The following is a 12729-nucleotide window of genomic DNA, read 5'->3' as shown; positions in this document are numbered from 1 at the left end:
CTAAATCAATCCTGAGTTTTCCCATCAGTTGGTCCCATACCTACATGTGGAAAAGAAAAGTGTTGCTTGTTTACTTCCAAATCAAATCTCCCCAACATTGTTCTCACATTCCCTTGTGCAAATAAAACTTACTCTTCAACTTCTTTGAGCTCTTTGGAACCATGTTCCCAATACTTTTTCCCAACATTACTATTCCTGCCTTCAACGGCTGAAATTTCATATTCCATGACTTCAATCACTCTCTGGCTCCAGACTCTTAAATTCTGGCCCTCTTAATCCTTCATCATTCTCAAAACGCAAACCTCAATCCTCAATGAATGTGTCTGCCCTCTTTACTCCTATACGTAGTTTGCTCGGTAGCAGGCAACTCAAGAAGAGTCCTCGACACCATCTAGCAATGCGTCTATGGATCCCTAGCCAGTTCTGTCATTTCATATCATTGAAACCTTTACTATTCTCCGCCACATTACCCATCCAAACCCCTAATTCCTCCCATTTCATTATAAGAGGTATCTATCCCACCTCTATTTGCTGAATGAGTTAATTACTACCTCTAGCAGCATAGCCACTCAACAGGCAAATAATAAACATTTGACAGAAAAATTCTAAATGAACAAGTCTTTTGTGTACCCAATTACCACTTGTATGATCTTTCAAATTTAAAACAAAAACTTAACTTGGGAAAACTGACTACATTGTTTTTGTCATCTCAAGAGCCTCAAGGTAATGTTAAAAACTAATTGCTAGAGCTGGAAGATGGAAAAGAAAATTAGGTTTATAAAGGATCACAGCAACTGCATAATGAAGACATTACTGTATTTGGATACTCCATCACCAGGTCTCAAATTAGCTAACACAGACTACAGGTCTGAAAGACCAAGGTTTTCCATAAAAGCTATGGTAAGTATATAAAAAGAAACTAGAAACAATATCAAAGAAATGTACACAAAATTAAAATTGCCTTAAACATTCAATGTTCATAGTTATTTGAAAACTGTAGTTGAATTAGATTCCATTTTATAAAAGGCAAAAGGATATAACTAAGAATAAAGTGATAACATATTTTACTACCTTCTAATATTTGTATTATACAAAGGTTCCAGAGAGTATTTTGAAATCGTCTGATGCAAAAAAAGCCCCAGGGGGGGATAAAGGAATTCTGAATAAATAAAAACATATGTTAAACATACCATCTGTCTCTTCCTTCTTCCTCCTTTAGATTCTAGAGGTTTCCCCGGTGTGTTCACAGGCCATACTCTTCCAGACTGATCTGTTCTGACAAGAATCACTTCTTGCTGGTCTTCATTCTATGGGAAGATTTAGAATTTAGAAATAACTTTTGAAATTATTGTGAATAGTGTTAAATGCTTATATTTACTAACAAGAAAAAAAGTATAAAAATGATTCTAGCTTTCACATAATATTATGGATTATCTTAAGTCCCCTGGACTTTCATTACCCACTATAATGTCAAATGACCTTAATCTTTTCAGGGAAAAGGTGAGGAAAAGTAGCCAGTTTATTTTATTGTTGCTTTTTTCTTAAGCAGTCATAGCAGCAAACTTCAAATAAAGTTGTTTTTTTCATCTAGACAATGTTAAAAGACGACAAAGAACCAATATTCAAACAGACATCTTTTTTTCTACATATTTTTAGCCAAATATATATATATATATATATATATACATATACATATATATGTGAGTGTGTGTGTATATATACATATATAAGTATATATACATATATAAGTATATATGTATATATATACACACACACACACATACATACATACACCCAGTACAGTGTAGAATAACAGTAAACTTTATTCTATGATGAAAATAGAATGTTATTGGAAAGATACTAATAAAGAATCACATAAAGAATATTAGATAATTACCTTATTAAAAATCAATTTGAAACAAGACCAAGCAAATTATTCACATTTCAATTTTCTTCTCAAAGTAGAATCAATTATTAAAAATTAATTCCATTTACTAGATTTGGTTCCCTTGTTGAAATAAAATTTTTAAAAATATCAATTATTGATCTTACATTCACACACAATACTAAGTGGATGGTAAAGATTATCAATACTTTTCTTCAATTAATTATCATATTTTAAGGGGTATGTCTATCCACTCTCTTATCGGATAATAGAGATGGTCAAAACACTATAATCTGGCTTCTAAGTTTATCATATTGCTAAAGCTGATCTAAGGAATTTCAAATTACTATCACCTTCCTTGATTTGAAAGCATTTGATTCTGTTTTTTATATTCTCAGCCTGAAAGTCTTCTTTTTCCTATTTTAAATACCCTACTTTCCTGGTTAAGCCTCACCTCCTGACTCATTCATTCATTCACTCATTATTTTTTAAAGTGCCCACCTTATGTAGTAACTAAAGAAATATAGTCTCTCCCTATAAAAAGCTTATAGCCTATTGAAAGAATTATTCTCCACATGATCAGTATAAAGACAGTCAGTTTCACTTTCCCCTCCATTTCAAGCTACCCTTCAATGCTGATGATTCCATTTTTCCAGCCTGAAACCTAATTATCACTCATATTGTCAAAAAACTCATTATGTTAAACACAAATTATGTCCTTCTTTGCTGAAGAACCTAAAGAGACCCCGTATCATCTAGAAAATCAACACCACTCAACATGTGACCCACAGACCAGTGCCAATCTGAGAATTACCAGTCATAAATATTTGTTCCCAACCCATGATGAGTTAAGCACAAAAAAGAGCGTTTAAAAACTTTCATAACAATCTTAAAGAGTAATCTTGCTGTTTCCTAACTGCTTCCTTTCATCCTTTTCCTTTCTTCATGCCCTGCACTGTATTTTCTGTACTTGGGATAGGCCACCTGTCAAGGCAGGGCTCGCCCTTCAATCCTCTCACTGTCAGCTCTAACACTGGTGACATTCCAGGAGGCCCTCACTCATGAATCCCCTCCCCCCAACCTAGTAAGAGACAGTCCTACAGAGGAGCTGAGACCCCAGGCCAGGAGCTGCTAGCAGCCTGAGTGATTGCGGTGGACAGCCTACCTATCCCACACCACAGAAGTGTGCTCTCACCCCTCTGGGCATGAGCAGGAAATGTACATTTTGAAAATGTTGCTTTCAGCCTATATTGTAAAGCTTACCACAGATTACAGATTGTTTTGCCCCTTGCCTATGTAGGTCTTTTGTGAGGAAAAGGGGGGCAGACAGAAAGGGAAGAGGAAAGGAATGAAAGAGAAATAAAGATAGAGATAGAGACAAAGATATAGATAGACACAGACACATATATATACTCGTAGATACACAGATATTTGTATATGTATAGATATAGATATATAGATAGAGGCGAGAGTGGGAAAAAGTAGATTTCAAAAGAAGTGTGTTAAAAATATAGAGCATATGCTCCATGGGCAGGCATGGGCTATTCATTGCTCTCAGTGGTCAACACTGGGAGGGGTGTGTGTGTGTCAGTAAGTTCACAGTGAGGGGATAGAACATTATATGCTTTTATAGTTCGCTTGCTTCTCTTTACACATCTGTCCTATTATCAGAAGCCTAAGTAATGTCTTTAAAACAGGGGAACCTTAAGCCTTAAGATAGAGACCACCTGCCTTCTGGGCTAAATCTGACAGATGTTGGGATTCAGAAATCGTTTGATTCCCTATGTGGAGATGGCCCATTGAGGAGAAAGCTTGGAATAGGGCTCATTCTGAATGATTCAGGCGATTCCACCTTGTATTGGTTGAAACAGAAATATGCTGGTTTCTCAGGGAAATTAAAGAATGGAGGGCCCCCTACCCCCATACACACTAGTGTGAGTGAGTGGTCACCAAGCTATTTTAATGTGAGTTGTCCTTACTATATTTAACCTAGTCATTTGGGAGTGACATCATGGTCACTGAGTAATCCCTTTGAAAGTTAAGTGGTAGAGACAAGATATTAAAATGGTCCTGGGGCTACCTGGATGAAAACAGGCACAGGGTGTGAATAAAACCACTCATTAAAAGCAAAAAACAAAAAGTAATCTTATGTTGGTTTAATCTAAATAAAATGTGGATCCATGTTTTATATTTATTTCATTTTTTCCTATAATTTTTGTTTTACAAAACTGTTAGTCCATGATGGATTGAAAAATTAAAGAAAAAAAACAACAAAAAAGCCACTCTGATCCTACATTACAGTCTGGCAAACACAGTATTAGAAAGTAGAATAAAGGCCAAGCATCTAAAGATAGTACACCAGGCTTACAACTTCAAATATAAAGCCCTCTTCAAATTCATTTTTTTTCTAGCTCTTCATACTTTTTGCTAATTTACTGTACATTTTACTTCCTAAATAATTTTAGTCATATATATATATATATATATATATATATATATATATATATATATATTGCTAGACCATAATCTTTTAAGTAACTATTTGTCTATTTACAAATTATCTGTCTTTGCTAATTTTCTAGTCCAAAGACCAAGCTATATATATGCTTGGTATCTATTGTACCTGGCACAGTATCAAAAAACAGTGGGTACTCAATAGATGCTTGATAAATGAACTTAAGTTGGTGCCTCAGACAGATAAATTATACTCCCAAAGCTGAACCACTTCTACTTTCTTTTTCTCCAGTTTTTCTATTTTCTGTTGTTCAGGCATGCCAATACAAAGGACACTACATTTTCCCACTTTGGGTACCCAAGACAGAAATATTGAGAAGACTTGAAATATTAAGTAACTTCTGTATTTGGTACTACATTAATACAGAATACGGAGCTTATTTAAGAATTGATATCAAGGTCAACAAACTAAGGCCTGCAGGCCAAAGAAAATAAAACAAACCAAAAAAACCAACCAACAAAAAAACCAAAGTAAATATTAATGCTAATTAAGAACAATTTTTTTAACATAGATGACAAGAAATCATAATATAATTTGGCTTAATAGTGTCTATTTACAGACTCAAAAGATAACTTTGCTTAGAAATAGAGAAGTAAAGCCAGAAGACACAGATAAGAACTAAAAGTGGCTGCCTCCAGGATCCAATAAAGGTCTGGAAAGGACTCAAGACACTGTTATTTTTTCATATACGCCTTTTAGCAATATTTGTATGCAACACATTGATGAAAAAGAAAAATTAAAAGCATACATCGCTTTGAATCAAAGCCGGTATTAAAAATTCTAAGTGTTTGTTTGAAAGCCTTTTCTAGCATTCTGGAAATAAAGGAAAACCCTTCCCCTGGATCAGATTCTCCCACCAGCTGGTATTCTGCAAGTTTGTCATCATTGAAAGCCATATCGCATCTGTTTCCATTTTTACCTTTTAAAACTTCAAGAAATAAGCAGGTACTGTTGTTCTTAGTATTGTCATGGTTTTTGAACAATCTCTACTGCATTTCTAATTATGTCCACAGAGAGCATGTTGTTCACCAGCACCCAAGGCTGTGAGCAGACTGAGCACCAAGCTACATTACATTCACTGAGATGTGGATCCTGCCTCAAGGCTATTTTTTAATTTATACAAAGATATTCACAGGACTGCATGTGCTCAAAGGAGGTACCTTTTTCTAATCCCATAAAGGCACCCGATGGAGTCACAGCAGCCTTAGTTACATCTCCTCTTTTCAATACTCCTCTTTTCCTCTCTTCTTAATACTGTTTGTGTCTTCTATTTTCCCCCCTTAATCCGTCTTTCTAGAGGATGACTTATTCTATTAGTTTTGTTTTGTTTTTGCCCAAAAAATAAACTCTTGCTTTGTGGATCACTTCCACTTATTTTTGGTTTTCTACTCAGTAATTTCAGCTTGTATCTATCTCCTATCTGCTCTTTGATACATTTTCTGTTTCCTGGGTTGTTACTGTGTCACGCCACATGCAGCAGCACAGAGCGCTGGTGTGGGCGCTTGAGCCAGAATGCCTACGTTCCAGTCCTGCTCATCATCGAACCTTGCAAGTTATTTAATCACCTCAATTTTTCTCATTTGTAAAATAAACAAATAAGGTGTTTTCTGGATCAAATAAATTAATACATGTAAAGTATTTAGAACAATGCCTAGGTACAAAGGTAATCAATAAATATTAGCTATAATTTTTAGTCACTTTTCATTTCACTAATTCTTTCTTTCTTTAACTGAGTCCTGCCTGGGATTTATCCCATTTCACCTCTAAAATTCCTAGAATATTGTTTCTTCTTCATATCCACTGATTGTTTCCCTTTTGCTTGGTTTTATTTCATAATATCTTATTCTTCTTACAAATATTATTCTGTTCTCATAAATGAAGCTACTAAACATAATTTCAAAAACATTTTAAGACTGCTTTACCTTTTTAAGTTTACTAGCAATGAGTGTTTATATCCCAGTTATTTTTTACCATCTTTCTGAGGGAAAACTAATGTTTTCTGGTATGTTGGTATACAAGCTTATCTTAAGTGGGAGGTTTTTTCCTTCTTTCCTGTCTCTCTGCCTACTCTTAGCCTCACCAATTAATTGATAGTTTTGACACTGTCTCCACTTAGCCCATCAGGATTACCAGTTCTTACAATATCTCACATGTGATACTGGGGATATTTCACATAGCTGAAAGGCTGTGCCTGCTTTCTCCACACCTCCCATCATAAACAATTTCCTATGAGCTGCAGCCTTAAGTACTTGAAGCCTTTTCCAAACTCATTTTACAGGAAATCTCGAACCTGGTTCAGGTAGAGAAAGGCTATGTGAGGGGATCCTTAGATTCCCATTATCTCAGACGAGCTCAATTCTCAGCCGCTCTGCTTATTTTTGAAGTTGGATCCCTGCAAGCTTCAGCTTGTTATGGTTTTATGTTTCTGTTCAGTTTCCCATTTACAGAAAAGTATTTATTTTTGATCCATGTTACATCTCTTCCAATGTTATCTTTTTATATTTTGGCTATGATTGCTATGTTTTTGTACAGAGTGGAGTCCTCAAAGCATTAATGTACCTCTAATCATAGAACTCAGAAATGATGCTCAATAATTTTCCAAATTCTCTAGGTTGTAGAGACCACTGTGCAAACTCCATATCAGTACTGAGATATGGAGATATCAAAGATAATCCAGATACAAACAGAAAATATATTCCATGACTACATCGTTTATGCTGTTCAAGTCATCTTATCTATCAATCCTGGAATTCTTCTAGAATTTAAACGAAGGTACAGTTTTATTTTAGCCTCAGTTTTATTTCTTGTAAAACTGATATAATAATGACCTGCTTAACCTCTCTCTCATAAAGCTACTGGTAGAATAGATATTAAACATGTACAAGCTTGAAAAAATTAAATATTAATGTAAACGATCATTACTAAAAACATATGAGTAATATTTAAGACTAGACTACAGTTCATTTCACAATTTCAAAAGTGGATTATTCGGGGACATGTTTAACCACCAGGGACATGTTTAACCACTACTGATTTTAATTTTGTTAAGCAGATACTTTCTAGAGCCAGTATAGTATCTGACTCTAGCATAATATGAAAATCAATTCAATTCTTCAGTCTCCTTTTCTTCTCTCATGATTGTTCCTTTGTAATCCTTACAGATGAAGCTAGCTATGAGACTATAACGTTATATTTCTAAGTAGGGTCCTTTCAGCATGTGCCAAGATAGGGAGGGAGGAAAGAAAAAGATTTTTTAAAAAATTTTAAATGTTGACATTTTAGAATTTTTTCACATTAAAACTGAATTCTTTTAGATGTGAAAAATTTTTAGCTATTTTGACAGTTATAAAATAGATAAATTTAAGAACAAATATTTTATTTTATACATTAATAATACCAATGAAATCTGAAGTCTCCCTTATACTTTTCCTACTTAAAAACAAAGACAAATTTTCCAGATAGAAATTAATACTGATATAATTATAATTTTATAAAATTCTAAAACATACCTCATTTAATTTTAACAACTCTGTAACCCAGGTATTATTGCACTTCATTTTATTAACGAGGATACAAAGGATCATATGTAATAATGAAGCTCCAGACCCACTTCTAGATCTTTGGCTTCAAAAATCCCATGCTAGGGGCTGGCCCAGTGGCTCAGGTGGATGGAGCTCCGTGCTCCTAACGCCAAAGGCTGCCAGTTCGATTCCCACATGGGCCAGTGGGTTCTCAACCACAAGGTTACCGGTTCAATTCCTCGACTCCCACAAGGGATGGTGGGCTCTGCCCCCTGCAACTAAGACTGAACACGGCACCTTGAGCCGAGCAGCCGCTGGGCTCCCAGATGGCTCAGTTGGTTGGAGCACCAGCTCTCAACCACAAAGTTGCCAGTTTGACTCCAGCAAGGGATGGTGGCCTGTGCCCCCTGTAACTAACAATGGCAACTAGACATGGAGCTGAGCTGCGCCCTCCACAACTAAGATTGAAAGGACAACAACTTGACTTGGAAAAAGTCCTGGAAGTACACATTGTTCCCCAATAGAGTCCTGTTCCCCTTCCCCAATAAAAAGCTAAAGAAAAAAAAAACCCATGCTATTTTTATCCCTATACTCTTTGCATTACATGCTATTTCTGTTACTCCATATCTCTAATAAAAGTGGACAGTAAAAAATGATATTTTAGTAAACACTGTCACTTTTTGAAAGAAACAGTAAGTTGACCATCTTCCTTTTACTGGTGAATTGTTTTATAATTATAGAAAATTTCTTTCACATACATGAAAATTTGCCCACCTTCTGACTGAGAATGCTTAAGTACCTTATTAAGGACCTAAGAACAAAACCGAATTTTAACTCTTGGTTTAATATATTTTATGAGACTATCTGTCTTTGGGATGAAACTGTGGGCAATCTGATATATCCATAACTGGCACAAACAGTAAATAAAAAAACATTTTTTAATTTTTAAATATTCTATTTCATTTCATTGTATTTAATCAATGAACTCATAACACTCAGAATTACTTTTACATATTATAATCCAATGACATGAATGTGTCTAAAAAGGTGAACAAGATATGGTTCCAGTTGTTAAGAAATTCATAGATAAAATGGCAGAGAGGAGGGAGAAGGAGGAATTAGGGGTTTATAGAAATCTTCATTAGACTACTAAGTAACGTAAAGTTTAAATCAAGTAGCACTGGATCACAAGGGATGGAGAATTGGATCCATTATTGGATACAACTGAACTGGATCTTCAGAAACAAAGGTGCATAGGTAAAGGGCTTAGAAGTAAAGGAAGAAAAACTTAATAAAAGCACAAAGATCCAGTTTTGCTTAAAGATTTCTAAGCAAAGCCATATGCATGTTTTAGAAAAAATTTTTAATTTACATTATATTTTAAAGTTCTCAATAATATTTAAGGATTTTAAGATGAATAACTTAGATAAAGGGGTAGATAAATAAAGGAGTAAAGAAAACGAGACATGACTTGAGGTTCTAACCCCAAATGCGGAGTTTTTTCAATCATACTACAAATGCATTTAGATTAATTCTGGAAGCAATTGAAAGGATACTTTGATGAGCAAAGGAATAGTGGCAAAAAAATTACTTAGAATGTTACTATAATACTCTAAGCAAGAGATAATGAGTCATTAAACTAGGGCAGTGATTGAAGAAATTAAGGATGAGACATGTACTGGGGCGGGGGGAGGGGGGGAAGGTAAAACCACACTACTTGATGACAACTTGAATGTGCTGCCAGAAGTAATTAAGGACTTCTGAGATTTTAACTCAGAAAAACAGAGATGATCACACAATTAAGAGAAGGGAAAGTACATAAAAGGGAATGGTTTTATATAATCGGAAGTTATGGTACACCCATAAAAGTCTAGCAGACAACTGAAAATACTAGTTTAGAGCTCTGGATAAAGTGTAGACCTAGTTACAGATGTGAGAGTCACATTATCATAAGGATGTTAACTAAACCATGAAACTGGGAAATACAGTCAGGATGAGAACAGACATTTGATCTTTGTCTAGCTGTCCAACCTCTTCTTCTTATACCCTCATATATTTTACTCCATAAACACGCAGAACCATATGTGCCATCTTTAAAATCTACCATCCTACTCTCACCTTTGTACCCTTACCCATGCTGCCCTGCCTGGATCACCCTTTCTCACTGGTTTGCCGGAGGAGGACGGTAAATTTGCTCAGGGAAAAGAAAGTTGTTTTTTGTTTGTGTTTGTTTGTTTGTTTTAAGGACATAGCGACTTAAGCATATTTGCAAGGAATGGGAAAAGGGCCAAAAGAGGAAAAAGAAACTGAAGATTCCATAGAAGAGAAGAAGCAACTGGTGGGAACTAGTTCCAGAGGAAAGAAAAAGAATGGAAATTAAGAGCACTGGTAAAGAAGTTGGCGTGAAGGAAAATGAGAACGCTGTTTCCATTGCCAGATGAGAGATGCAGAATGATTCAATTTCAGGGAGAATAGGCAGACATTCAGATACTCCTTGCTATCCAATCCTGGATGGTAGACATTCCCTGAAAATATTCAAATTTACAATCTCTAGTTTCCAAATGATGTAGGAAGCAAAGTGCTAAGAATAAAGCAGGGAATCTGGAGAGATTGGCAAAAGTTTTGAGTAACTGCTAAAGAAATGTAAGATTTTTTTGGCATGGGAGCAAATTTGCAGAAAAAAAGATCATTCTGAATTTCTTTAGTATCTTTAAATTTTAGAAATTATATTATTGGGACATTGAATACATTGACATGATTGCAATTTCATTAAATGATAAATACAGTACAGTATGGAAAAATGTAGATACAATGAGTAGAAAAAAGCAGACTAAAAAAAGATTACAATTATATGAGATTATGCATGTGTGCACATATTTATACTGGACAGAGACTTGAGGGAAAACACCAAACAACAAAAAGAAAGTGGATTTTTCTCCTTTTTTGCTTTGTTAATTGTGCAAAAATATTTAACATGTCATTAGGAAGGGAGGGAGAGAATCTAGAGGAGAATACTTACAATATGTATCAGTGTGTTACCCCTAAATGGTAGGATTGGGGGGAGGGGTTAATTTTCTTTCTTTTATTTATTTATTTATTTGCATTTTCTACATTCTATAAAGAACAAATATTTTACTTATAATTAGAAGTCACCTAAGAATGAGAAATAAAAAAATATATACTTCAATTTATTTTTTCAAGCCCATATACAAAATCACTTTCATGGAAATTTTTCTATTAAATTATGTGAGTAATTCTAAACAACTTAAATTTTTGTGTTTAGAGCTTGCATAATCATCACATAAAATTAATGTCAACATCTAGGCAAGACTGTCTTTTTATATTTCAAACATCAGCTTACCAATCTAAGTCAAAACAAATATTCTAAATAATTCTTATGTATTTTAAATAATTTTAAATTGCACACATATATCGAACCTTATTTCTTGCCATTAAATTAAAAAACTCAATTGAAACTCAGCTCATCCTGCACTTAATTTATTCAAAAAATGAGGATAAATGACCTTACAGAGTTTTAGTGATAAAGAAATTTCTATATATGAAGCACTTGAAACAAGTCTTGGCACATAGTAGACTCTCAAAAAATCATCTATTACTATAATGATAGCAGGATAGAAGCACTATACATGTCAATTAATTTCATTATCTTAAAAAATAAAATTATATCTTGAAATTCAGTGAAATTTAGAAATAGAACTAATAAATAAGATTAAAAGAATTTAAAGCAAATTGGTTTTCTCAAGGTAATAATTCTTTATTAAACAAACCTTATAATGCTCATATGGTACAGATTTCTAAACCATTCCATATATTATAAGCTAATTTTTTTTACTTAATTCAAAGAATCATACATGGATGATTTATTTGGTATTTCTGGGTAGACAGGAACATAACAAATACTATAAAATTTTTTCTGATACACTGTGATATAATTTCAAGTGTTTTACTTTTGTTTTGTTTTTTCGGTTTTTCGGTGTTGTTCAGTCTCACTCAACTAGATCTTCTCTTCCTCGTAAATCTTTAGTAGACAGTAGCAACTATCTACTACAATTATTCTAATCAGAACCTGTCTGGTACTTGCATACTTATTACGCACTACAAACATGAAAACTATATTTGTAGCTTTCCTAAAAACACATTAAATTTGACTTCTTATAACTATCTTCAACAGTTTGTTATGTATTCTACAATATGGTTAAAGTAAATTTGAATACATAAGGATAAAATTTACTTTGAGGTTGATTTGTTTCACTTGAAATGTTTTCCCCATAAATCGCAAAAATACAATATAAATATGTGACATCATCCCTTGCCTTCCCCCAAAAAAAATCTGGAAAGAGAACATATAAAAATCAAACCCTTCAAGAGAATATAAAAGTCTCAAATGCCACTCAATACTATAAGGATTCACTATCTCCCATATAGAGTAACATTTCATTTTTCCCTTAAATTGAATTATACATCAGAAAAAGAAATGAAATGCTGATGATAGACGTGAAACCAAAACAAAACAAAACAAAAAAACTAACGAGCCCTTGGGGTAATAGAGGCAACCTGGTGGAGGACAGAGGCTGCTGCTGGGTCATGTTTCCTTCTCCAAGGAAATCAACTATTTAATGGCTTCAGTATCTGTTGGAAAGTCCTGGTTCAAAATTTGAGACCGCCCACAAAATAATTCTTCATCAAAATCCAATCTAATAAATATACAATCATAGCTATCCAAAATAATTACAACTTTCTCTAAGTTATTATACTTGAGAGAATACTCTACACAAAACAAAATAAAA

At 34.0% G+C, this 12729-nt stretch overlaps 1 protein-coding gene across 1 annotated transcript in view; it reads right to left on the bottom strand.

Annotated features, from left to right (window-relative positions):
• Positions 1-12729, bottom strand: part of CWF19L2 (CWF19 like cell cycle control factor 2) — a 98998-nt gene that overhangs the window by 37999 nt on the left and 48270 nt on the right. Inside the window, exon 11 of the mRNA XM_088791475.1 lies at positions 1191-1307. Coding sequence (XP_088647601.1) covers positions 1191-1307 — 117 coding nt within the window. The remainder of the gene's footprint in view (positions 1-1190; positions 1308-12729) is intronic.

The sequence above is a fragment of the Rhinolophus sinicus genome, chromosome 14 (assembly GCF_057876585.1).
Source record: "Rhinolophus sinicus isolate RSI-liver-muscle chromosome 14, RSI-T2T, whole genome shotgun sequence".
In the NCBI taxonomy this organism is placed as follows: Eukaryota; Metazoa; Chordata; class Mammalia; order Chiroptera; family Rhinolophidae; genus Rhinolophus; species Rhinolophus sinicus.
This window is presented reverse-complemented; position numbering and strand designations above follow the sequence as displayed.